Genomic DNA, 26,473 nt, shown 5'->3' with positions numbered 1-26,473 from the left:
ACTTCTGATACAGGAGGCCGACTGCACCGGCTTCTGAGTCCTCCCAGTGAGAACACAAAGTCCTCTGCGGCCCTTGCTGGCCTCCAGGGTCCTCCTGTTCCCACTCCCACTTGCTCCCTGCACCCGCCACAGGGCCTTTGCACATGCTGCGCCCTCCTGAATCTTGGACTAAGTCAGTGGATGCAGTGGTTTTCCCTCCCATGGTTTCCCCTGTGCCCAGCACAGGCACTTAGTAAATACTGGTTGGTACGCATGCTACACGCAAGGCACATCACCTTACTCAGTCTCAAACCCCCGCCGTGTGTCAGGCAGCCCTGCCTGTGGTCTGTGGTCACAAGGGCAGGACCGTTTACTGAGAGTCAGCCATGTACGTGCTAAGCATTGGCTGAGATTTTGTGCCCGCTGCCTCTGATCCTTATCACACCCTCATTTTACAGGCGAGGAAGCTGAGGGTTGAGTTATGTGGGGAAGGGCAGAGCTGACTTCCCTCCCCCAGGGCTCCTGTGTGCAGCTCCATCTCCTACTAGCTGGGAGCCCCTGAGGGCAAAGACTGGGGCTCTGGTGCCCAGGGGACGGCTCTGCACACGGTTGCCCGAATCCTGAATGCCCTGCTGGCAAAGGCTGTGTCACGGGGCCACAGAGGAGGAAACAGGCTTATCTGCTGCTAATCCAGAAACGTCTGCGGAAATGCATCCAGCCACCACTTACCCACCTCCCATGCCCCCCAAGCCTGAGATGGGTACCAGGTAGGACCTGGATTCAGGAAGAATACTGGAGGAGGAGCCGTCTGCCCTGGACTCCAGGTAGCAGTGGAGTCCAGCAGTTAAGGCACAGGCTCTGGAATCGTACGTTCACTCCTCACCTTGGCCGCCTAGGAGCTGGGTGATCCTGGGCCAGTCACATCAACTCTCCCTGGGCCTTGGCTTCCTTACTTGTAAAATGGGTATGTGACACCTGCAGGGGTGCTGGGGGATAACGAGAGCTGTGCCCCAGGGCCTGGGCCTGGTCGGGAGGAAGGCAGAACCCTCGGCACTCCTTGTTCTAAAGCAGCAACCAATCCCGGCCCCAGGAAAGAGGTCCCGGTTCCGGGAGCAAAGCACACTCCTAGGCTTTTCATGAGGGGCTCTTGGCCGGGTCAGATGCATCTGTGGGTCGTGACCCAGTACAGACCCCAGTAACCTGCAGACAGAACGGGGGATTCTTTCTGCTGACCGTTCCTCCGTTTGCATTCCTGGCAAACGGTCCTGAGGGTAGCCTCAAGGAGAGGGAGGGAATGTGGGGACCCACCCTCTGACCCACAGACGGGGTGGCGGCGCTCGGCTTACCCCAGAGGGCCATGAAGATGGAGAAGAAGACAGTGGCCGGGTTGTCGAAGAGGTGGCTGGCGCGGGCCGTGGCGCACGCAGAGCTCATCTTCCAGTAGCTGCAGGTCTTGTCACACAGCGGGCACATGGTGATGTTGTGTCTCTGGTCACACATCTCCATGCTGGAAGAAAGGGAGCAGCCCAGAGTCCCCTGGCCGATGGGCAGCGTCCCTGCCGGCCCACGTGGACCGGAGCCTCCCGGAGCCATGTCGGGTGGGAGAAAGTGCTGGGGGTCCCCGCTGTTGTGGACATGGTCTGGCTCATCAGCCAGCTTCCGCCGGCGCCCACATCCCTCTTCTCCATCCCAGGTGGGCTTCAGGGATGTGTGACAGGTGCTGCCACACAGGGGCCCCAGCTCGGTTTCACACTCTGTCCCCCCTTAAAGCCTTAATGATTTTTGAACAGGGCCCTGCATTTTAATTTTGTACCCAGCCTGCAACTGGGCGTAGACCCATCGGACTTGGCTGTGTGGCCGGTGAGCGTTCATCTCTGAAGCCGAGGTCCCAGCCAGCCTCCCTCTGATAACCAGGCACCGTCAAGGTTGTGCTAAGAGTGAGTGCTGTCCAGGTCCTGACCTGACAAGGCCCCGGAGACCCGAAGGAGGAATGGGATCGAGGCACGAGAACGCCACGCCTCTCCTGAGCCCTGGCCGTGAGCCTGGCACCTGCTAAGCGCCGTTCCTGCGGGCTTCAGTCCATCCCTGTGGGGACGCCGTGGGACGGCTGGCCCCGGGCAGGCCTGGGTACCAGCCTGCGGACATCGCTGGGCACTCTGGGCCCCTAAGAGGCTGGAGAAATGGTTCTCCCGGACCTCCTCCCGGGAGACGCGTGGTTGGGTTGGAAGGAACACACCCACAAGCTGCCTGGGGTTGGGGACCCACCACGCCGGGCTCACCCCGAAAGTGAGGGGCAGTTCCTGCTCAGGATACTAGTCCGGCTCAGGGCAGGCTTTTATTCTGCTGAGTCTGGGGCTCGAGCCCAGGGGGCGTGGTTCGACAGGATGGGGAGCTGCGCGATGCCCAGTGGCCTGCCTGCTCCGCCCTGCCCAGCACGCAGGCTGTCTCCTGCTAATACTGAAAAATGCAATAACGACCATTAGCTGTGCGAGCAGAAGCTTGCACCGAGCGTCTACCTGGCCTGGACCAGCTCTGGGGCCATTACAATCCCATCTTCATAGATGAGGAAGTGAGCCCAGAGAGGGCAAGTCACTTGCTCAGGGCCACACAGCAGAGTGGGGATTGAGCCCTGGGCTCTGTCTGTCAAGTCTGTGCCCTGCACAGCTCTCAGCTGATGCCCAGAGGCCACAGGAGGGCTCCCTGCTGAGACCAGGGGGCGTGGCCCAGGTCCTTGATGCCCTCTGTGCCCCCAACCCTGCCCTTTAGCCTCAGACTCAGTTTCTCCTTCTGGAAGATGAGAAGGGAGGCCAGAATTAGGCCCTGCCCACTCTGCCGTGCCCTGCCCTGCCCTTGTCCCTGCTAACTTTGACAAGATACTGAGCTATTATTAGACACCGGGCAGGAGTCTGATTCCCAAGGGTTAGGTGGCTATCGAGGAGGGGGCCGAATTGGGTGGTTGTTTTTGGCTTTTAAAAAAAATTTCTGGATGCACAGAATCGTGGCTGGGCCACAGCCATCGGTGTTGGAGAAACATTTGCTGAGAGGCTGTGGGGGACCCTCCTCTGCTAGCACTGTGGGCATTCAGCTCAATTCTCTTCCACAGTTACTCTTACCAAAGACTCATTAGAAGATTGTGTACATGCTGTATGTGCCAGGCACGGTGTCAGGCGTGGGAGAGGGAAAGATGGACCAGCTGGTGCCTCGAAGCATCTGGGGGAGTGCGTGTGTGAGCATGCGTGTGTGTGCCTACGTGCACGTGTATGTGGGGCGGGGACGGGCACACAGAGGCCGTAGGGCACCGTGGACTCGGGAGCCAGCCAGCTCTGGATTTGAATCTGAGCTCTACCGCTTGTGAGCTGTGTGGCCTTGGGCAGGTTGCTCCAACTCCTTGGGCCTCAGTTTCCCCGTCTATAGGATGGGGATGCCGAGAATAGAGAACCCATTTTTTTTTAAAGCCCGTGGCATTTTATTCGCGTATCCTGGGTCTTTTTGTTGTTGGTTTTTTTTTTGGCTGCGCTGCACAGCACATGGGATCTTAGTTCCCTGACCAGGGATTGAATCCAGGCTCTCGGCAGTGAAGGAGCACAGCCCTAACCACTGGACCACCAGGGAATTCCCTGAGAACCTGTGTTACTGGGTTGTTAGGAGGATTAAACAGGGGAACGCACGTGAAGCCCTCGGAAGGGCCCTGGGACTCATCCTCCCGTTCACCATCATTATTGTGGGAATAATGGAGCCTCGTCCCTCCCTGAGCTTCCTCTCTTCTGGGGGCCTCTCCTGAAAGGCAGAGGGGCAGGACATCACACCCGTGCAGGACCCCAGCCCCTCTAAGGGAACCTGTGGATGGAAGGCCCCCTCCACCATTGCCACGGTGCCACCTGGGTCCCCGAGGATGGGAGGAGCCGGGGGGGCCAGAGCCCATGTCTCTGCCTGCCTGTGAGCCCCATGGCTGCCCAGCCCTCCTCCCTGCCAGTTTAAACAATATCAGCCAGTCAAAAAGCCTGTTTCTGCTGGTTTTCAACCCTTAGCCTCTCCCTTCACTGCCTTCAGCCAAAACAAAGACAAGCCATGGGTGTGCCTGCCCTCGGGGGCAAATAGAGGGGCAGGGGCGGCAGGGCAGCATCGTGTGGGGCGCAGGGGGTGCGGGGGCACTGGCTATCCTACAGACTGGCTTGGGCCACAGTCCAGGGGGAATGCACACTTCCTGCTTTGTTCACGGCACCAAGTGAGCAGAGGCCGAGGTCAGACGGGGCTCCAGGATTCCCAGTAAATGCTGTTTGCCTCCCTGGCTGTGTGACAGCGGTGGCCTGGCCTGGCCTGGGGATGCCGGCGTCCTTGTCAGGGAGCCCGCGCCTGCCTGGGCAGAGCACCCTGGACGAGGCCACCAGCCCAGCTTCCCCTCCAGGACCGGCAGGAAGGCGGACGGAGAAGTCTCCGTGGGGGGCCCCTCACCCTCCACTCAGTCCCCTCTGCGTCTGGGCTACTTTGATCTCTGCGTTCCTCGAACCCAAGCACAGTGAGCTCGTGTCATTAGCAAACAAAAGGGACAAGCTTTCTCCTGCCTGTGCCCAAAATAACCCTGGAGGGACATAAGCCGGATTCCTTTAACGTTCTGATTCTGGGTGGGTGGAATAGTTTACGTGTTATTCATGTATTCACAAATCGCTCGCACAGAATCACTGGATGTGGCCTTTCTGCACCGCTGAGTCCTAAGGAGTCAGTTTCTCCACCAAGTAAGACTCCTTCAGCAGCTCTTTCCTGATCAGAACCATGGATGGATTGTCTAAGCCACAGCTCTGCTTCAGAGACACTGGGCTGAGCCGTAAGAAACGTAAACTGAGCTGATGTACTGGGACTGTCCCCGACAGACCGCCAGCCCCCAAGAGGCAGGGCCAGGGGCGTCCACGTTTCTATCCGGTGTTTTGCCCATCGGCACACTGTTCCTGATGGAAGTTAGGCCTGAAATCCTGAACTCATAACACAATCAGTTATCCCTGGGTCGGTATTAGCAAGTCTAGGAAACCACTAGAAAAGAGGGGAGACGGTGTCCTCAAGCTCCCGCTGCTTGACTAACGTCTGGCTGCCATTCTGGGAGAACCACACCCGGCACGACGCCGGGCTGTCTCTGGGGTCCTGGCCTCCTTCCAAGAGCCCCCCACACCTGGCCTACCCCTTGGTGAACAGTAGCAGTGCTATCAGCCCTGCGTTCAGAGACCGGGGCCTGTTGCACCCGGTCAGCTCTCATGACGGTCCTGTTGCAACATCTCCCAAAGCCGCGTGGCCAGGGGACGCGGCACGGACACAGGGCCTGGCTGGCTGAGTGCGCTGCCCCGAGGTCTCCAAATGGTCACATCCGTCTCATTTCCTGACCACACAGGGAAGCGGTCAATTTTCTTGTCACATAATGACCAAGAACTAAATGGGAAAAAAAGCTTCAAAGAACGAAAAGGAGTTGGATGTTTATTTTATGTCTGCCTCTCGACAATAAAGCGTCTCCGGGGGCGATCGTGTCTGCAAAGGCCGCCCACACGCTCCGATGGCTATTACATCCTTTGGACTGGGCGGCCTTCTTTCTGACACCGCCTGGCCTGGCCTGTGACTTTCCGGGGGCACTGAGCGGGTGCATGGCGGGGCAGGGGTTGGGGTGAGGGGCCCGCGTCCCAGGGAGTTCTGTTCCTGCAGCAATAGGAACGCGGCTCCTTAGTAAGATGAGGATGTGTTCGGAGAGAGGGGCTGCCCGCCTACCTGGGGATGTTCTCATCGACGGTGGCCCATCCGTAGAGGAACACGATGATCCCGACCATGGAGGCGGGGATGAGCATCTGGGTGTAGACGCCCAGCCAGGCGAAGTACAGGCCAATCTTCTCCCCAAAATACTTCCTGCACCGCAGGGCAAAGCCAAACAGAGACACGCTCTCAATCCACATCAGGGGGAATAAATTACACCGTACCCCCTCCCGCCGAGCGAGGAACAGCTCATCGGGGGGCCCCTGATTCTCTCAACCAAAGAAGCAGAGACTGGTGCCCCCCGAGCCAGGTCAGGTTTGGGGTGCTCTCTGCTTTCCCTATGCCAGCACTTCTACTGTGCCCCGAAGGTGGGCACATTTCCGCCTGTGATGCCCACGCTGAAGGACACGATGTCGCCCGGAGGCTGTCAGCTCTGTTCCAGCCCCGTTCAGCCCAAGAACAGGAAAAAACTCCAGCCCCGAGGCACCAAGAGGACCAGTCACGCTGTGTGTTAAGCGTTTCTGGCTCCTTGATGGGCTGAGTGCTGGTCTACGTGTCCCCATTGCCTGATCTGTTCGCCCCTTCCTGCCCCAGGATGGAGGTCCCCTCAGGAGAGGACGCATTGCCCAGAGGGGCAATTCTTACAAATTCCCAGGCAGCTCTTTCCTTCCTTTCAACACAGAAAGAAATCACACCAGATGCCTGGCTGGGTCAAGCTGGACTGTGAAGTTAGGGGGAGACAGTGAATATGACAGATAAGAGCCCGTCCCGCAGTGAATTTGAATAAACTATCTAACTGGCTCAGCCAGGCTCCCATCCTGCTGGGAGACCTTGGCTTTCCTACACAAACTCTTCAAGTTCAAACAGGCCCCCATGCACCGCACACTCAGCACAGTCGAAATGCACGGGGACATCTATCCGATCAGGCCTGCTCCCAGTGTCCCCTCTCACCTGACCAGGTCGATGGGCTGGTACTTGTAGAAGACCCCGTAACTCGCCCACTCTTCGTACAGGAGCTGGGAGAGAGGAAGTGGTGAAGGGCTGGGGAAAATGTAGCGCTCCCAGGTTGCTCCCCAGGACACAGAGCTGCTGGGCCCCCGCTGGACTGAGGTGTCTGCTCACAGCTACGTCATTCATTCATTCAACAAACACGTACAGAGGATCAGCCCTGTGCTGGGTACCGTGGTGGACGCCGAGTTCTGAGCTGAGCACGGCAGACACAGCCCTGAGCCCTGGAGTTCCCGTTCTGGTCAGGGAGACGGACACGAGAAAACGGGTCAAAACTTTCAGCTCTGGTAAGGGCCTTGAAGAAGCCACGGGTGGTGGCGGGCTCTCCAAGGAGGAATAGGCTTATGTTTTTTTATTTTTATTTTTTTTGCGGTACGCGGGCCTCTCACTGTTGTGGCCTCTCCCGTTGCGGAGCACAGGCTCCGGACGTGCAGGCTCAGTGGCCATGGCTCACGGGCCCAGCCGCTCCGCGGCATGTGGGATCTTCCCGGACCGGGGCACGAACCCGCGTCCCCTGCATCGGCAGGCGGGCCCTCAACCACGGCGCCACCAGGGAAGCCCTAGACTTATGTTTTTAGGTGACAGTGGGGATGGGAAAGAAACTTCTGGCATCATTATAGAGTCCTCACTGCTCACGATTTGATCTGGAATTGATCTCAAATGGCTGTCAGACACCTCACTTTCTTTGTAAAAAGACAGACCCACCAGGCTTTGCAGCAGAGAAATACCAGTGGTACGATTTTTAAAAGTCTCACGGGATGCAAAGAGAGCCCGATGTGTGTCTCCTGAGATGGGCTGTCTGATGAACACAGCTTAGTGAAATAAATGAAATCGACACACTCCATCATGCCCCAGGCTCTGGGCAGGATGGCAACGAGCTTGGCGATTGGAAGCCTTGTATGCACGCGTGGGTATAGGGTGTCCTCGGGAAGACGCTGGGTTAGGACTGTTGGTTTTGATAAAGAAATCCCATGCATGTGGGTAATTAATGCTTTACCAACCTTAACTCAAAGCCTACGGTGACACTGCTGGCTGGAGGGGAGCTGGGCCCCAGCTGGGAACCCAGGGCCTCGGCTGCCCATCTCTGCTGGCAGGAAGCAGGGGTGGGGGACGCCCGTGAGAACTCACCATGGGCCCCAGGTCTCTCCTGTACACCGAAGCTTGGCTTGCATCCTGTTTCCTTTTCTTAATATTTGGACTTAAAAACTTGGGGGTCTCCTATATACAGATTCTGCTGTGGCCCCCGAACACAGCCTTTTATATCATCGCCCAAAATACTCTAGACTATGGACTGAATGTGTCCCCCCAGATTCACAGGTTGAAGCCTTAGCCCCCAACATGACTGTATTTGGAGGCTGCGTCTTTCCAGAAATAATTAAGGTTAAATGAGGTCATGAGAGCAGGGTTTTGACCTGACAGGACTGGTGTCCTTATAAGAAGAGGAAGAGACACCAGAGCTTTCTTTTCTCACATGCACACACGGAGGAAAGGCCGTGTGAGGACACAGTGAGAAGACGGCTGTCCGCAAGCCAGGAAGAGAGCCTGCACCAGAACCCAACCCTGCCGGCACCTTGATCTGGGGCTTCCAGCCTCCAGAACTGTGAGACATAAATGTCTTCTGTTTAGGTCTGGTGTTTTGTCATAGCAGCCTGAGCTAATATTACATTCTCCCCACTGACTTGGAAGATCCAGAGCTGATGGGGTGGCTTTCTACGCACAAAGATGCCTTCAACCGAGTCTCTGAAAATTAAAAATGTCTAAGAGGCTCACGGGGACGGGGTCAGCTTCCACAGACCAGAGAGTCAGGGGTCCCTAGAAATGACCTTCTAGCAAACGTTTCCATTTCCTCTCTCCTTCTGCAGCTCTGAAAATAATACTCAGGAGAACAGAGGTGCTGTGTTTCATCAAAAGTCAGCACACAGGGACAAAATAAGTAGGGAGGAAAAAACAGGGAGGAGAATAACATAGAGAAGCTAAAGGCCTTCTTAATAAATGATGAGCGAACCTTGCTGTCAAAATCCTGGGTTTTGCCTGTTCTGATCCTTATAAGAGGAGCTTTCTTTAGATTTTAAGTCTCTCTGTAAGTGGCACAAGCGGGATGTGTTCAGCATGATTCCGAGTTCTGAAAGACTTAATGGCAAGTCTGGCTGCTGGTGGGGGAGCCTCTGTAGCTTCTGGGTAAGGAACTGGGATGCCCAGGGCCTCCCCCCATCTCAGAGGAGAAGGGGTCCAGGAATTGGAGCCGTGCTGCCCTGCTAGGACGGTGGCTCCGCTGGGTCTGGAGTCAGTGTCCTGGGCAGCGTCCTGAGTGGGTGATCTGAGCCCCGCTGGGCATCCAGGGCAGACTCCCTCCCCTCTGAGCTCCATCACCTCCTTGATACTGAAGGAGTCTGTCCTTCCTCCCAGGTCACGGAGTGGACGCAGATGGGCTCATGCTTTGTGAAGCCAAGTGCTGGGGGCTTGTTATGTGCCATGTGTCTGATTACGCAGGAAAGGAGGAAAATCGTCTACAGTTTCACTCTCTAAAGGAGAGGCCTGGGCCAGCAAACTCTGACGAGATCGTGCAGCACCTCCGGAAAAGCAAAGCGCCGTCACCAGTCACCAGCCGGGCAGCTTCCTCCCCTCAGCTGAGTGGATAAAGAAGATGTGGCACATGTATACAATGGAACATTACTCAGCCATGAAAAGGAACGAAAGTGAGCTATTTGTAGTGAGGTGGATAGACCTAGAGTCTGTCATACAGAGTGAAGTAAGTCAGAAAGAGAAAGACAAATACCGTATGCTAACACATATATATGGAATTTAAGAAAAAAAATGTCACGAAGAACCTAGGGGTAAGACAGGAATAAAGACACAGACCTACTGGAGAGCGGACTTGAGGACACGGGGAGGGGGAAGGGTGAGCTGTGACAAAGCGAGAGAGAGGCATGGACATATATACACTACCAAACGTAAGGTAGATAGCTAGTGGGAAGCAGCCGCTTAGCACAGGGAGATCAGCTCGGTGCTTTGTGACCACCTAGAGGGGTGGGATAGGGAGGGTGGGAGGGAGGGAGACACAAGAGGGAGGAGATATGGGGATATATATATATATATATATATATATATATAAAACTGATTCACTTTGTTATAAAGCAGAAACTAACACACCATTGTAAAGCAATTATACTCCAATAAAGATTAAAAAAAAAAAAAAAGAAAGTCAGCTGAAATTTACACCATAGACCAGCTGGGGGAGCATCAGAGCAGCGAGATGGGAGGCAGGGAGGGAGTGGGGAGGAATGAGGGCAGAGACCCTGGGATGGAAAGGGAGGGAGTGGAGATTGCCACGGGGGAGGGGAGGCACGGACAGACGCTCTGGAAGGCTTGTCCTCGTCATGCTGGTCACCCTGTTCCCGGGCCTCCCCGCTGGGACTGGCCACAGCAGGCAAAAGCCACCATCCCCTGAGAGATGTGGCAGATGGGGCACACTCCAGCTTTCTACATAAACCACTTTACCTCGGTGGACTTTTCTTCCTGCCAGGAAGAGAACGTCAATCACCCTGTAGCTGTCAGCGTAAGGAAACGAAGCATCAGATTTCCCGGCTACGGTTGGCAGAACTCTGGGGGCCCCTCAGTCTGTGAGCAGGTGGGAGGTGTCGGGGGCCCTGGGGCAGGTCAGCTGGGCACCGGTGGCTCTGGTCACTGTGACCCTGGGAGCCTTCCAGCACCTGGACCTCAGAGGGATCCTGGTTCCCTCCACCGGCATCTCTCCTGCCCAGACCTCCCACCTGGGCCCATGTGGCTGGGCAGGTCCATCACAGCGCTGACGCTGTCCTTAATTACTGTGTATGTACTCAACCCTTGCTGTCTCCCCCTAGGACGGAGGCCAGGTTTGTCTGGTCTGTGTCTTCCCCAGCTTCTCAAACAGGCCAGATAACAGGTTTCCAGTAAGTAATTGTTGAATGAATGAATGAATGAATGAATGCTGGGCCAGGGCCCCGTGGCTCTCAGTGCAGTATAGGAATGAGGCCACCTCAATCCACACCTGGAGTAACCCTCCCGCCCCCCAATCCTGGAGGAAGGAGCGCTTGGCCCCAAGGCCCCGAGCGTTTGTGGCCCGAAGATCAGGCCAATAGCTGTGGCCTTGCTCAGCCCTGGCCCAGGCCTGCCTCTGCTGAAATATCCCTACCGTGCCCCTGCTCCGCCGGCTCAGCACAGGGCCAGGGCCTTGCTTGGCTACGTCCCCCCTTCCGTCCTCGGGCACTTGGGGCTCCTGCCACTGACGGGATGCCACAGATATTGTCATTGTGAAAGCAAAATACTCCGAACCAGATCACTTTAGATGCAGCGACCACGGGAGAAAGAGTTCTCTGAGTTAGGACACAAACACGTATCTGGGGCTTTCCCCTTCCTCCCTGCCTTCTTTCCTTCCTTCCATCCACCCACCACTACTCATCATCCAGCCATCCCTCCCTCCCTCCATCCATCCACCCGTCCATCTATCTGTCAGTCCATCTGTCCACCCATCCACCCACCCATCCGTCCATCCACTCGTCCAATTCTCCCTGATCATGGACCAGTCTTTGTATTCATGGCTGGGACATAACGTTAAGTGAGGAGAGCGGGGTGGAAAGCGGGCCGCATTCCAGGCGCGGAGCTTTTGGGTCTGGATAAACCTGGAGTGCCTGCTGGGCCGGCACACTATGGTGCCCAGTAAATCGTTCCTGAGTAATAACTGAATGAGACAGTCTTGGCACTGACACGACCATCGGCCAAGTTGTCTTTAGATTAGAAAGGCGGCAGTGCGGCTGCAGCATGGGGAAGAGGGTGGGAGATTAGGGCGGAGGGGCCTGGGCCCTGGAGGCTGAACGGCCAGAAGAGGGTCTCTGTGGAGGAAGGGCATCAGGCAGTGGCAGAGGGCTGCAGAGGGACGAAGGGGGCTGGGCTCTGAGGCCCGGCTTGGTGCAGGGCAGGCCCGTGGACGGGATGGAGGAGATCTGCAAGTCACGGGCTCTCAGACGAATGCCAGATGTTACACTAAAAATAACCAAATATGTAATTTTTGTGCTAAATCAGATAGCATCTTCAGCTGGATTCCCGGGCGGGCGGGCAGGCGAGTTGTATCAAGTACCGGAGGCTTAAAAACACATATGGGGGGCTGGAGGGAGGTGGGAACAGAGCATTCCACACGCAGAGTCTCCCGGGCCTTGCAATTTGGGACAAGGCCTCCATTGTGAGGTTCTCAGGGAAACATCCCTACCCGGCACCTTGGAAGGATCCGTTCTTGGGGAGCAAGAGATGGGACAAAGGGGGCTGAAAGGAACGCAGAGCCCAGGGAGGGCTGCTCCCTGAGGTGAGGGAGGGCAGGGCTTGTTGGGGAGCTGGGATAGGCTCATGTGGAGGCAGGGAGGCTGGGATCCGGGTGTGGGCACGCGAGGGAAGGAGAACTGGCTGTGGTGGCGTGGATGTGGGGTGGGTGCAGGACCAGAGCTTCCTGAGAGCCTGGGTGGGTGGAATTAGGGAGAACCATTGAAGAATAAAGGATCACTAGACATTTCCCACAGTGTGTCTCATGGGACACCAGCTCCATAACTTTCCCATTAAAAAGGGTTCCAGGTCAAGTGAGTTTGAGAAACTGGCTTGACCGCCATGCATCGTGTTCCCGCGTGCTGCTGGGGGCTGGTGCACTCCAGGTGCTGGCCCCGTGGCTCCCAGAGTTACTCTCCCGGAAGCCAGGCAGGATTAGGCCAAAGGTTGGCGAAGAGCCCTGGAGGTTCTGACCGATCCAGTGAGACATGGGTTTGAAGCTGCCCAGGTCAGTGCAGGAAGGAAGGGCAGGCGGGGGGCACGTCCCTTCCCTTCACACGCTCAACCTGCCAAGGATGCTTTTGAGAATCAGAGAGGAAAACAGTCCAACGAGGTGAGTTCACCAACCTTCTCGCTCAGATGTGGGGCTGCAGTGCCGTGACCCCCGAGCCCTGTCCCCTGCTGGCCCCCAGACCCCCAGACCCCAAGGAGCGGTCTCCCGGCTCTGTAGCACATACCTTCCTGTCGTTGAACTCCACGTTCTCCCCTTCATAGTCTCCCTGTAAAGAGAGAAAGGTGTCTTACTGTCCTGTAACCTTTCCAGACATGCACTCCAGCTGCCCCCACTACGCAGGTGAGCTAGTCCCAGGACAGAACTTCACACAGTGCGGAAGGGCGCCCAGGCTCCCTCCTCCTAGGATAAAAAGTGTCCCGGGAAAGCCCGAAGCGCCTTCCCCTCGACACAGAGACGACGTCCAGGATGGGAATGCGGTCAGGTCCTTGGAACTGGTGACACAGAGGAAAGGGGGCTTCAGGGGCTGGAGGGATTGTCAACAGGGTGAACGTGCATCCCACTCTGCCAGGAGGGTCCTGGAGTCTCATCCCAGGCCCCACTAGGGTGGTGCCCCCTTTCCTCTCATGTGTCCCAGGAGGGACCATGAGTTAGATGATCCCAGTGCATACAGATCGGTGAGTCCAATGCTCCCATTCTACAGATGGGAACACCGAGGCTCAGAGGAGCAAACTGACATTCCTGGGAGAGACAGAAAAATCTGGTCAGACCTGGGACTTGGATCCAGGCCTCCAAATCCAATGGAAGAGAAGGAGTGTCTAAAGGTCGAAAGCTAGCCCAGTATTCCAACGGGTAACACTGATGACTAGAAGCCTGGCCAACCGGTCCTGAGGACTGCCGGGCAGATAAAGCTCTGAGGGCTCTGGGAGGTCTGCCTGGTGCCCGCTCCTCTCACCAGCTCCTTCCGTGACCCCCCTTCCAGCCCCGCCAGCCCCCTCCAGGCAGGGAGAACTTGACCACCAGGTGGGCAACCGATTCCTGTGGTCTTTGCATGAAGATGCTCTGGGAGCAGTTTAACCAAATTCCCCCCCGGGTCTTCAGGGGCCCTCTCCACCCAACCCAACCTATCCCCTTCCCAGAGTTTTCCCTCTTGTCTAAGATGGGCCCACGATTCCAGCAGCACCTCATCTCTGTAGAGGTCAGCTAGCCGGTGACCTTGAAGGAGTCAGATGCCAACCAGGAAGGAAGCCAAACAGCCACCCAGCAGTGGCTGAAACGCCAAGTCCTTCTCTGGATTCGAATGCTGGTTATGGAGTAGAAGGCTCTTCCCCTATGTGCCGTCCTAACAGGCTGCTGTCTGCTTGGCAATGACCCCGGCCCCTGGCCTGGCAGACGCTCTCGTTGAATGAATGAATGAGTGAGTGAACGCAGCAAGCAAGGCCCTGGAGAGGGTGGGATGCTCTGGGCCACGCACTGAGATGTGACCAGGACAGCTCAGGGGTGAGAGGCAGATGGCGAGAAGCGTACACGCGCGGAAGGGGCCTGCTGCCTGCCAGAGGCCAGGTGCAGCCTCGCAACAGCCGGCCTCCTCTGTTTAAGGCGTGGGGGCCACAGGGCCAGCTTCAGAGGATTTATCTCCCCAGATATTTGAACAGAAGCTTTGGTACTTAACGGGGTGTGTGTCCACCCGCTGTACGGAAAATTCGTGGATGTAAAACTTCATATTCCCTCGAGATGACTGAGATAGATCCATCATCCCGCTGGAAGCAGAGCCAGAGGATCTGGGCTCCACTCCTCGGCCGTGTGCGCATGGGCAAGTTGCTTGAGCAGCCGCAGCCTCAGTTTCCCCATCTGTAAAGTGGGAACAAACCCCACGCGGCGGGCTTCCCTACTGCTGTGTAAGGGACAAAGACGATGGTGCGCAAGGGGTTTCTAGCAGGAGGACCTTGGAGGTGCTTTTTGGGGGCTCAGGGGAAGTCTTGGACTCATCGGTTTAAACTGCTGCTAGAATTGATTCCTGAGACAAAGGTGGCAGCGAAGCCTGAGAAAAGGGGTGCGTCGGCCTCCGGGGGAGGACGCAGGGGTGGTGCGGCCAGGGCTGGCTTCTGGCCCAGCTCCTCCACAGGGGCTGTGTGAACTTGGGCGAGTCACTAAAGCTCTCTGAGCCTCCGTGTTTGCCCCGGATTAAAGGAGATAAAGCTCCTGCTAGACACAGTTCTTTGCATACAGTAGGTGCTCAGAAATGTGGACCTTTCCCCTTTCCCTTTCAAGACTTAAAGGGCTGAATCAAACAGGCAGGGAGGCCCTGAAACGTTTCGGCTTCTGTCCCTGACATCTTGGCAGGAGTGACAGCTCAAAGGCCAAGTAGGGCTGAGCAAACCTGAGCGGCACAGATGGGACGGAGGAGCGAGGCGCCTTCCAGGGAGAAGCCGGAAGCGCCCGCCGGGACCTGCGGGGTCTGAGTCCTCCCTCGAAGCATTCATCCCGCAACAGGCCAATCACCAAGACACCTGGACTTAACCCCGCGCTGCATTTATCAAGCGCCTACTAGATGCAGAGGCTTCCACGAGATGCAGCGTAATGAACGGCGGCCCAACAGTGTTGTCTTTGTGGGACAGGGAGCATGGAGGTCCAGAGGGGAAGACTCAACCGTGCCGGGGAGGCGGGGAAGGGAAGGCTCCGTGGGGATGCTTTGTTGGCCCTGGGGAGGGGTCGTCCAGGCAGAGGAGGAGGGAAGAGCACTGCAGACAGAAGGAACAGCATGAACGGAGGCACAGAGGCGGGAAAACGGGATCAGTCGAGCCCACATCCTTACAGTGAGTGACGGGGGACTGCGGCAGGTCGTCTGAGCATCCTTCCCTCTGAGGCTACGGTCCGGGTGGACAGCCCTTTGCGGTCCGGCCCCACCCCCCGTTCGTCCAACGTCTTACTGAAAGCCCTTCTGTTTCTGAATTCCTGCTAACACCCTCTGCAGCCCTGGCAACTGGACAGGGCAGGTATTATTTCTAACTTGCAGATGGGGGCACTGGGGCTCAGAGAGGACAGGGGCTGCCTCTGCTCGAGGTCACAGAGGCGTGAGCGGCCAGGACTAGAATCTGGGTCCCCGGGCCCCCATGCCTGTCCTCTCTCTCTCCTAGCCTTTGCAGTAACGCACATTTGGAAAGTTCCAGAGATCCTCTGTCCGGAGTTCCCACACTGCTCAGGCCCCATGGCCCATCCCCAGTGCCCTATTGAACCCTAGTCCTTGTTTCCATAGAGACAATAAGAAGAGAATCTTCTCTCTCTCTATCCCAAGCCAAGACAACGCGGCCGTGGCCACAGGCTATATTTGTCAGGGGGATACCAGTGGGATTTGGAGATTCGGCTCAGGAAACTGGCCACTTGCTCTGCAGAAATAGATACAAAACAGAGCTCTCTGGTCATTCTGCCAGAGCCCGGGTGGGGTGGGGTAGGGGAGACAGAGCCAGGGAAACTTCTTGTGGACCAGCTGGCCGTGAAGTTCAGATATGGCCGTGCAGAGTTTCTGCCACAAGTGCCCCTGTCTTGGTGGAATGATTCAGTAAGAATAGATGGCTCTGTGTGTGACTCTGGTCCCCACCTGGGGAACCAGGAAAGGCCGGGAGCGGCTGACATTCACAGGAGCGCCAAAGCAGGAAGCCCCGACCACAGGATAACGAGAGCTCCCTCGGGGTTTGGAGAATCAAATGACGCACAGAGATGAACTATGTTTGTCAAGGTTACTTACATCGTGCAGTGGGTAGGCTGCCGAGTAAACGCCATTGGCCAGCAGGCTCGTGATGCCTTGAAAACAAAGGCAGAGAGAGGATTACGGACCAGGCCGGTCTCCAACGGCTCCGTGTTCAATCAGAGCGGTCCCAGGGCTGTCTCAATCACCGAGAATTTTCTCAAAGCGAGCCACACCTGGTTGCACAGAGCCCGACCACCTTTCTGGGGTTTCCTCCCCGGGTTCGACTAGGAGATGATAAAAACATGCTCTATTGGCAGAATTAGGAAGACACAGAGGAAACCCCGAGAGGAAGTTACATCTGGGAGGAAGGAGGTACCCCCAAACCTGCGATTCACCAGCTACCCCCGCCTGCTGGAGGGCAAACCTGCAGGTGAGGAAGGGGGATTGTAAGTGGTTAGAAAAGCTGAATCATGAGAAAAATATGGATGGAAAAATTGATGGTGTCAGAAAACACACATACAATTTGGAATTAGATTTTAGGTTGATTGGAAAAGCCAGAGAGGAGGCCTGCGTGCCCCACGCGGGGGCACAGGCACTTACCGTATTTACCACATTTTCGCCTTTTACTTAAAAGGGCAGAGTCCTTCTTTCTTCCCTCTCCTTGCCCTGTTTATACATCCGGCTATTAGTTACATGCAAAAGGGCCTGAAAGGATCAAAGCTGCATTTGGGGGGCAAAGCGCTCACTCACAGTCCAGCACTCCTGGGGGCAGGGGAACGATGGCTGGGCCCCTTGTTTGCTGCCTGAAGCCCCGCGCTGGGAGCAGGATAAAAATAACCACACCTGCACCTCCTAGAGTCCAGAGGTGTGGGCTCGGGCACCCAGCCCCAGAAGACAGTGTCGTGAGGGGGTAAGGCAGAGCCCGGCCACGCATGGGTCTGGGGCTTCCCAGAGATCTGATCTTGCTTCACACACATCCTTGGGGGCCAGGGCTGCCCAGGAGCTTCCACGAAGCCCTTTGCTGGTCACAGAACCCTCTGCCTGGATGAAGAGGCTTTCTGGGTGGTAAGGGGGTCAGATTTTTCAGTGGCCTGGCCAGCCTACTCTTGACTACTCTGCTGTGACACTGGTGGGAAAGGCACTCCCTGAAATCCACTTAAAAATAGACCATCTCCCCAGCTAGTGATCTGGAATGGTCAGGGCACCTAGGGACACTTAGAAATCCAAACCGGAGCCAGGTGGGAGCTCGTGGCCAAAGCCCCATGAGTGGAAAGTTCAGCTGCAGTAAAAAATGAACAGGGGGCCGGATTCAGGTTCACTGGGCCCCCCCACTGCCCCTCGAATGCTCTCAACACCGTCTGCCACAGGTGCGCCCTCTACCCGGAAGCCTCACCCCTCCAATGTCATCTCATCAGAAGGACCTCTGATCACTGGTTCTACATCCCCCATCACTCCCCATCTCCCTCAGCCTGCAAGATTGTCTTCTGGTTTACCTTGTCAGCTCTCATCTGTTTCCATCCTCCGGAATGGAAGCTCCCTGAGGGTAGGGACCTTCCTGGCACAGAGGCTGGTGGGGGACCGAACCCATCCATGAATCTGGAGGTCAGGAGGGCTCTCAGACAAGGCCAGTGTGAAATGGGGTGCAGAGAAGGCCCCCCCATCTCTCTGCTTCATCACTGGCTCTGGGAACCAGCGCTGCCAGGGAACTGGCCACAGCATGGCCCGGGGCGGGGATCAGCTCAGCTGAGAAGGGCCAGACCCTGGACTCTCTTCAAACCTTCACAGCGACCGCACGAGTCTCCACCAGAAGGGACCCCACAGGGGCGCTAAAGGGAGACTGACTTCTGAGAGGCATCGCTGGGACTAGACCCATGCTTCTCCCCACTTCTGGTGGCTGGGGCCCCCCTGGAGGACCTTGCTCCATCGGGGACAGTTTTCCTGGCCTCCTCTCGACTCCTGAGAGTGTGTCCCCCGCCACGACTTAGTACACGGGCTTAGAAATTTCAGGCCCAGAGGGTGGGCCCGTGACTGACCACTGGGCAGCCTGGCTGAGCATGGAGGTGTCATTCCCCCCTCCCCCCCGCTGCATCCTGGGCCTGCCCCAGACTTCAGCTGCGAGCATCTGAGTCCTCCTGTACTTCGCTTCCTTCCCTCCCGGGAAGCCCATAGGCGGGGCATCTCTCCTGAACCACAGGCTCGGAGCTTCAGATGCTTCCAGAGCACGAAGGATTGTGCCGTGAGCTCCGCTCTCAGCGGGGCATAAAGCGGCTCAACAGGAAGGGGGGAAAGACCGGGAAAAGGCATCGCTTTGCCCTGAAACGTTTTGCAAACGTTTAGCAAACTCAGCCTGCAGCGGTGGGCAAGGGACCTACATGGCGGGGCGCGGGGCGGGGGGGATGGTTCCCTCTGCACGCTTTAATCGAGAAGGTTTTGCACCTGTGGTTGAGGTGGTCTGTAAACCGGTACCCGAGGAGCCCAGCGGGGCCAGTTTTGCGGCAGGTTCCGCCTAAGGGCACACGTCGAGGGGCACCCCTTCCAGCAAGGCCACGGCCCGGGTGGGGCACCTTCTAGACTGTGCGTGTGTCTGGCTGCTGCCCCGGCTGGAACCCTAACTACCTCCCCCTGGACTGTGAAGGTCAAGAGAGGGTCAGAACCCCTTGGTCACCCTCCAGTTTCCAGCAGCCAGGATTTACCGCCTCTGCGCTGAGAGGCTCCACAGGCCGCCACAGATGCCTCAAGCCAGAGAGGAGGATCCTTTCGTGCTTAAAAGGGTCGTAAAACCGCCCCTTGGTCCTGGAACGGCCCTCCTGCCTGAGACTGTTACACCAGCCTTAAATCAAAGCCCTCTAAAAATCCCCAGGCCGCCACCCGCCTCCCACGGAGAAGATGGAGCGGCAAGATTACGCCGTGAGCGGAGCGCTGAGCTCGAGCCCCAGGCACGCCCTTACCCATGCTGTACTTGGCTTTGGTACACGTCGTTCTCTTCAGGATTTCGTAGACCTGTTGTGGAGACAAGGGGGGGACCAGAGCTACACCATCACGGGTCACTGGGAAGGGAGGTGGTGACCGTTACCAGCGCCAGCCTCCTGCGTGCCCCAAGGATGCGGTCGGGATTGGCGTTCTTGGGGACAAGGTCGCTTCGAAGGGCCCATGCTGCGCTTGGGCGCAGGAGTACGGGGGTCCTGTGCCCTCTGCTGGTGGGTTTCCGCCCCTTTTGGCTGAGAGGTGAGCTGGAATGCAGAGGCATGAGGACTCCGCTGATACGACCACTCTCGGGTGTGGCCCTGAATGTTCTAGAAACCTGTGCCCCTTTTACGAACAAAACACTTCACTTCGCCGCCTCAGGAGCCCCGGCTTGGGGGTCTGCCTGCCTGGGTCTGCGTCCTTGTAGCCGTGTGGTCTTGCGCTAACTACCTCGTGCCCCTGCCTCAGTTTCTCCACCCACAAAATGGGGTGAAAAGAATTGGCCCTGTGCCATAGACGCGTGGGTCAGGGCACTCTAACCCCTCGAGACTCCCCCGAGGTCCCACCCTCCGGTTCCCCCCAAGCCCTGGGCCATCTGACCTTCTCTCCTCCTCTCCGTCCGCCCAGCCCTGTCCCAGCAGCCTGGCTTCCTGGCTGCCCCCCTCACTCGCCAGCCCTCTCCTGACGCCACAGGGCCTTCACCACGGCTGTTTCTTTTGCCAGAAGTGCTTCTCCCCTGAGAGCTAAATGGCTACAGAGTCACCTTAACAAACAGGTCACCGGGCAGCCACCGTCCCTGTTGCTCTGCCTTCTAACTTTGCTCTCTCTTTTTTTTTTTTTTTGGCCGCCCCACTCGGCTTGAAGGATCTCAGTTCCCTGACCAGGGATGAACATGGGCCCTGGCGGTGAAAGCGCCCAGTCCTATAACCACTGGACCTCCAGGCAGTTCCCTAACTCTGCTCTCTTGTCCCGGATTACTCCACCCCTGCCATGTGCCTGTTGCCTCCCTCACCTCCTGCCCATCTTGGGCAGACACCACGTGCTCAGTAACTGACTGATGAATGAGTGAATGGATGGATGACCCAGTTAGCTGGCTCTCTCCCTGGCATCTCTTGCATCTAATCAGTGGCCTCATCCTGACCTTGCTGATTCTCCCATAACCACCTCCTCCCTTCCACGTGCAGCCACAGCCCCCCTTCACAACCACCCCTGTGATCCCACACCCACCCTTCATCTGCCCTTCCACGACTGGCCACTGGCAGTGATCTTTCTAGGACCTTGCTCCACAACCATCTATGGCTCCCTAGTGCCTACAGGCTGAAAATCCAAGTCCTAAGACCAGCACCTCAGGTCCTTCCCACTGTTCCTTGCTGATCCCGACTCCTACCCGCCTGCACACTGGGCTGCCCCGACATGCCAGCAGCACAGGGAAGGAGACAGGAGGGACTGTTATATCTTTGTCTAGAAGGACGTTGGGTCTCAAGACCACAGGGTCCAACTAACCAAGGGCAAAGTTTTGAGTCACCAAAGAGTTTCTCTGGAGCACTGGTGTTTTACAAACAGGCCTTCAGGGTCTCTGGGAGAGAGTGACCCCCCCACCCCAGAGGTAATCGGAGTGATGGATCGTTCAGTAACACTTACTGGCTTGGATAGAATTGCCTTCTGTGACTTGGGGATCATGGTCTGAGCTCCATTTTAAAGTGGATTCTCCACGAGAGGGGGCCTAGAGCTTCCATTCACATATGACCCCAACCCCAGGCCACCACCCCGACAGCAAGAGTGAATTTACGGGGACTTCCCTGGCAGTCCAGTGGTTAGGACTCCGCACTTCCACTGCCAGGGGCCCGGGTTCGATCCCTGGTCGGGGAACTAAGATCCCGCAAGCCACATGGTGTGGCCAAAAAAGTAAAATAAAATAAAACAATAAAGTAAAAAAAGTAAAAAAAAAAAAAGAGAATGAATTTACGAATCTGCACCCAGCCCTGTGCTTCCAGGGGCGTCCCGGTGGCTCCAGATCGTGTAAAAACTGGGGCGCACATACATGTGGAAACGCAGCGCGTGCCTCGGTTTCCCCAGCTGGCCATTCCAATTCTCTCCCACCCCAAAATGACAGAGAAAAAGAGAAACAGTCCAGGTTCAACTGCGTCTGGTTCTCCTGCGCGGTCGGTTTCCAAGAGGGAGAGCTTACCTCTCCTGGACCACACGTCAGCCTCGAGCTACATCGGCTGCTGACGTTTTTGCATAAACGAGTTCCTCATTGTTTATTATAAATTATGAGACTTAATTGCTAGTTTCATCAGTAACGTGGCCAATAATAAAAACCACAGCAGCGGCTACGTTCCCGGCGCTGCACCCAGGTTACCCTTGGTGTGGGCGCACGGCTGCCCTTTGGGCAGGACACCACCTCGTCCCGTTTGCGAGTCGCGAGGCTGGGAGGGGACACAGGGTTGATGGGACCGGGCTCTGTCTGTCCAGGCAGTGGCCTGAGCCCCCCAGGCCAAGGCAGCCTACACCACTCGCTGTCCTGTGCCTGGGTGCCTGCCCGTCTCAGGATGTGGCTGTGGGGGGCAGTTATCTGCTCAAGGTCCAGCGGCCGCCTCCTGCCAGCCCCGCCCCTCTCCTCGCCAGGCTGGGCTTTCTGGGCCAGGAAGAGAGAGAAGCGGCAGCTTGGCTGAGATGTTAATACTCGTTCAGACAGAAGTTGGGTCCTGAGCCATGCACAGCCCAGCTTGGCTGGTGGACAACGTGGCGGCCGATGGATAAACGTTAAACCAATACCTGGAGTAGGGCAGGGCGGCCTGGTCAGATTTCAAGCCACAGTTTGCTCATCTGGCGAGGCTCTGGAAGTCTACCCAAACCCTCGTCCCTTTGCCTGCACCACCCCATCCCTCCTGCCAGGGCTGCCTGCTCACAAACCCCCAGAGAGATGGGGACGTACAGATTCCACCGAGGGCAAGTGGCAAGGAGGCTGGAGAGGCGAGCTGGGAACTGCAAAGATGCGGGAACATTTTGAAATAACCCAGCGGGTCTGGAATCCCTCTGCTTCTTCCCTGCTGCTCCACCCCCGCCATCCCCTGGGCCCCTTGCAGCCCGCTGGTTTTATTATTCTAATTATTTCTGTCACAGACAATTAGAGCCCCTTCCACCCAGAGGAGCTCTGCTGAAATGAAATTATCATCCCGTTTCCTGGGGCCACCTTGCTGGGGAGCTATGGATTCCCACGAGGGAGCGATACTTACTATCGTGCTCCGGGTTTTGCTGTCGAAAAAGGAATCCTTGTCAGACAGGTCAAATCTGTTGAAATTTTGGGAACAAAAAGAGACACAGCTCACTGGAGTCAGCGCTCCCGGTTTCCGAGGCCTTGGGGGACCACACTACCCCCCGCGAACGGTGACCGTGAAATTGACGAAGCTCTGTCCGCACGCCGGGTGTGATCCGACCCTAGGCATTTGGAAGAGTCTGTACATCCTCTCACCCCTCGGGGAGGCTGGGAGACCCCCGTGGGTGGGAAGTGACCCCGGGGGCAACTGTGGTCAGACCTCCCTCGCCAAGGATCCCTTTTCCTTCCAATGACACCCTCGGGGGCAGATTTTAGTCTCTGCTGCAGCACTCCTGGGGTGATCCCACCATCGGACACTTTACTATTTAAGACAGTCTCCCTGTAATTTCCAAATGGTTTCCGTCCTGAGGTCCTGGGCCACACAGAGATTTCCTAAGGCTTTCTGAGGGCAGAGGGATGTCTCTGGAACACGTTATTCGATTCCCAACACACTCAGCGTACAGCCGGGGAGGGCGGCTCGGGGTTGGGGGTGGCCCAGAGCCTGGAGGTGAGCCAAGCCTGGCAAGGCAGGGGGTGCCAAGGGAGGTGGCCAGGGCCCTGGGGGTCATGGAAAGAGGGCGTCTCCCTCTAATGCGCGGGGGCCCGGGTCCTGGCGCTGGTGGGAGGAGTTGGGCCGGAGCCACTCCCTTCTCTCTTATGTCTTATCCCCCGGAGGATCGGGAAACAGCGAGTGAGGCATGTGGCCCGGGCCCTGTGACTAATGCCCTGGCCAGGGCGGAAGCCCCAGTTCTGAGCGGAGGCTCTTCATGTCTTGTGGGACCAGGGGTGTCCAGGAGCCTCCCATTCCCTAGAGCTCGTCATCCTATCCCCACAGGATTCCCAGACTCCAAGCTTTCTATTCCCACCCCTGCCCTCGCTCCAGCTTTGCCCAGTGAGGCCCCACGGAGGCCTGGCAGCTGCCGCTGACCCAGGTGGCTACGCCTCACTGCCCCTCAGTAGCAGGGGAGGAGGGAAGGTTCCAGAATGGGTGCAGCCCTGCCAAGCAGCCGCGCCGGCTGCGAGTCTGGGGCCTCAGGACTCCAGCTGGGGCTGCTTCTCGGTTCCTGGCACCCAGAGCTCGGCAGCCTTCCGGAGGTGCAGCTAACCAGACCCGACTCCTCGGGACACATCCCAAGAGGGACAGAGCGGGGCGGGGGGAGGGTACCCAGGCCACTGCTTTGGGGCTTTGATCCCAGGCCCAGGCCTTCCCTCACATGGGCTCAAGCTAGTTTTCCCAAGTGTCACCCAGCAGGACAAGACTTGTTGTCCCCTTAACTCCTCAGTTAATAATGACCTTGGAAATTATTTCCAGGGCCTCTTCTGTGCTCAGTAAGCACAAGCTCTTATGCGAACATGCTCCAGGGGCTGAAATCCCCCTTCACTGCGGGTTGGAGAACTCCCTCTGGCCTCGGAGGACCAAGTCCAACACGGGTTGGAATCACCACACAGCGGGTGGCCCTCGGGAAGGGCAAGCGGGAGGGGGGTCTCCACTCACAGGTGCTTCTTCTCCCGGGAGAAGGGATAGGAGAGCCTCTTCGTGGTCTGGGGTCTGTGCTCCGCCACCTTGGGCTGGATGGGGTCCGTCATCTTCTGGAGCACAGAGTTGATCTTTTTCAGGAGGCCACGGGTCTCATTAATGTGATACAGCTGCGGGCGAGGCAGGGAAGGGGGACGCATGTCATCTGCTGAACCATGACTCTGGGAATCTATTCTGAGACGGGCAGGGAACTAGCCCCCTGCCACAGAGACGGCCCGGCCTGGGAACAGGGGGCGGGGATGGGCCACGATGCCCCCTCCACATCCGCGTTTCTAGATGAGCCTGAAAGCTCAGAGTTTCGGGAGATCCCAGCCAAAAGGGCAATTCTAGGACATTCCAGAGAACTTCCCCCAGCTTCATTTTTGTTTAAAAAGAGGTAATCCAAAGGATTCTGGAGGCTTTGAGAAGCTGGGAGCTGACTCACTCCCGAGAACAGCTTCGTCCCCCCTGCTTTCCTCCCCAAGGACAAAAGTAAACCCGACGCCTCGCTAAGCTCCTTGGATGCACTGGCAGACCGCTTCCCAGCCTGAAGCTGTCAGACATTAAGAAGAAAAGCCCCAGCAAGCGAGGAAATGGGATTAAAATGAGTCTGATAAATCAGCTGAAATACTGAAAGTACGAACGGTCAGAGCGGGAAGTTTCACTGTGTTTGTATCTACGAGAAGTTCCCGGGCTCCTGCGGCATCTCTGGGGGAGCGGGTTATATTCTCCGCCCGCAGGACATGGGAGGCCTCCTGCCCTCCCGGGGGTGGGGGGGCTGAAGCTCCCTTGGGCTTTCATAACAACTCAGACCCTCCTGATGACGTGCTCCTGCCGGGCAGCCCTGAAACGACCCCTGTGGAGTAGGGAAGTCACCACTCACCTTCTTCGTCGGCATCTTCAGTTTCAAAAACTCAGCCTCTCTGCACAGCACGTTCCAGGGCGCGTGGATTTTTACAAATCCAACCCCGTGAATTTTCGTCTAGAGAGAGGGGAGAGGTCCTTGGTGAGCGTGGGCAGATGTTTGGGGCTGAAAACCATTTTCACCTTCGGGGACCACAACAGTTTACGGGGCAGCTGCTTCTGCCTGTCACCTCATGGCTCCTCTGACGATGCTTTGAGGCACTGCTAGAATCCCCTCCTTCCAGATGATCGAAGCAAGCTGCGGGGCCGAGAGGGCTCCCCCAGGTCCCAAGGGAATGATAAACGGCCGGGAGGGTGCCTGGAGGGAGGTCCCCGATCCCACAACACCTGGGAAGTTCTCAGAGGGGTAGCTGAGGGGCCTCAGAGCGGCCTGAGACACAGAAGACCTTGCACAACTGAGAGCCCAGGCCCTTCGACTGAGTGGATGTACTCAGTGTCCCTGGGGTGCCCAAGCAGAGATGAGGAGGTGATGGTGAAGATGGTCCCCTCTGGGCATCTCTGTGGGGTCAGGACACACCTCTGTCTGGACCCGGCCACCCTCCGGGTTCCCTGGGTCAGCACTGCCTTTATCCTAATGTGAGAGGACTCGAGGTAACGCTGCATTCGAGTCCAGCCCCCCGCCCCCACTAAGCTGCTGTGAACTTGGACAAGTCATTTCTGGTCCAGCGTGTCTGAATGACAGGACTGGGCAGCTGAGGGCCCCTGAGTGCTGCTCCACCAGGAACCGCACAAGCTAAGAGCTTCGAGAACTGACTCCAACGAGCTCTATGGGAAAGGCAGGACCACTGCCCCCCTTTCACGGAGGGGAACACTGAGGCTTGAGAGATTCAGTCACCGCCTAGGTTCCTCAGCAAATTAAAACTAGAGCCATCGAATGATCCAGGCATCCCACCTCTGGGTAGTTATCCCCAGGAAATGACATCAGCACGTCCACATCAGCACCCCCACGTTCACTCAGCGTTACTCACGACAGCCAAGATACAGAAACAACCTGAGCGTCCTTGGACGGATGAAGAGATCAAGAGAGTGTAGACATATACATCGCAGTATTATTCACCCATAAAAAAGAAGGAAATCCTGTCATTTGTGACAACGTGGATGAACCTGGAGGACATTCTGCTATGTGAAATGGGTCAGAGAGACAAGCATTGCATGGTATCACTTATATGTAGAATTAAAAAAATGCTGAATTCATAGAAACGGTGTGGAGTAGAACGGTGTTTGCCAGGGGCTGGGTGGGGGGATGAGAATGGGGAGACAGGTCAGAGGGTACCAGCTTTCAGTTATAAGATTAAGTTTCGAGGACCTAATGAACAGCAGGGTGACTCTAGTTACTAATATGGTATCATATACTTGAAAGGTGTTGAGAGATCAGAGTGTTCTCAGCACGTGCACACACACACACACACACACACACAGAGTTAACTGTGTGAGGTGACGGGTCAGTTAATTACCTCGATCTGGGTAACCATTCCACGGTGTCTATGTAAATCAAGTCATCACAGTGTAGACTTTAAATATACACAATTATATTTGTCAATTACTCCT

General features: G+C 56.8%; 1 protein-coding gene across 15 annotated transcripts in view; it reads right to left on the bottom strand.

Annotated features, from left to right (window-relative positions):
* Positions 1–26,473, bottom strand: part of ANO1 (anoctamin 1) — a 160,794-nt gene that overhangs the window by 42,349 nt on the left and 91,972 nt on the right. For 9 of the 15 annotated variants that reach the window (XM_073809310.1, XM_073809312.1, XM_073809315.1 and 6 more), the window contains exons 4-13: positions 24,885–24,983; positions 23,981–24,132; positions 22,406–22,460; positions 19,151–19,202; positions 16,803–16,868; positions 16,260–16,315; positions 12,741–12,782; positions 6,658–6,722; positions 5,725–5,859; positions 1,326–1,486 (exon numbers count right to left, since the gene is read on the bottom strand). In XM_073809310.1, the coding sequence (XP_073665411.1) occupies positions 1,326–1,486; positions 5,725–5,859; positions 6,658–6,722; positions 12,741–12,782; positions 16,260–16,315; positions 16,803–16,868; positions 19,151–19,202; positions 22,406–22,460; positions 23,981–24,132; positions 24,885–24,983 (883 nt within the window). The remainder of the gene's footprint in view (positions 1–1,325; positions 1,487–5,724; positions 5,860–6,657; positions 6,723–12,740; positions 12,783–16,259; positions 16,316–16,802; positions 16,869–19,150; positions 19,203–22,405; positions 22,461–23,980; positions 24,133–24,884; positions 24,984–26,473) is intronic. The other 6 variants (XM_073809313.1, XM_073809314.1, XM_033861348.2 and 3 more) reach the window with 1 other exon arrangement.

The sequence above is a fragment of the Tursiops truncatus genome, chromosome 8 (genome assembly GCF_011762595.2).
Source record: "Tursiops truncatus isolate mTurTru1 chromosome 8, mTurTru1.mat.Y, whole genome shotgun sequence".
Taxonomy (NCBI): domain Eukaryota; kingdom Metazoa; phylum Chordata; class Mammalia; order Artiodactyla; family Delphinidae; genus Tursiops; species Tursiops truncatus.
The sequence above is the reverse complement of the archived record's forward strand: the minus strand, read 5'-3'. Positions and strand labels throughout refer to the sequence as shown.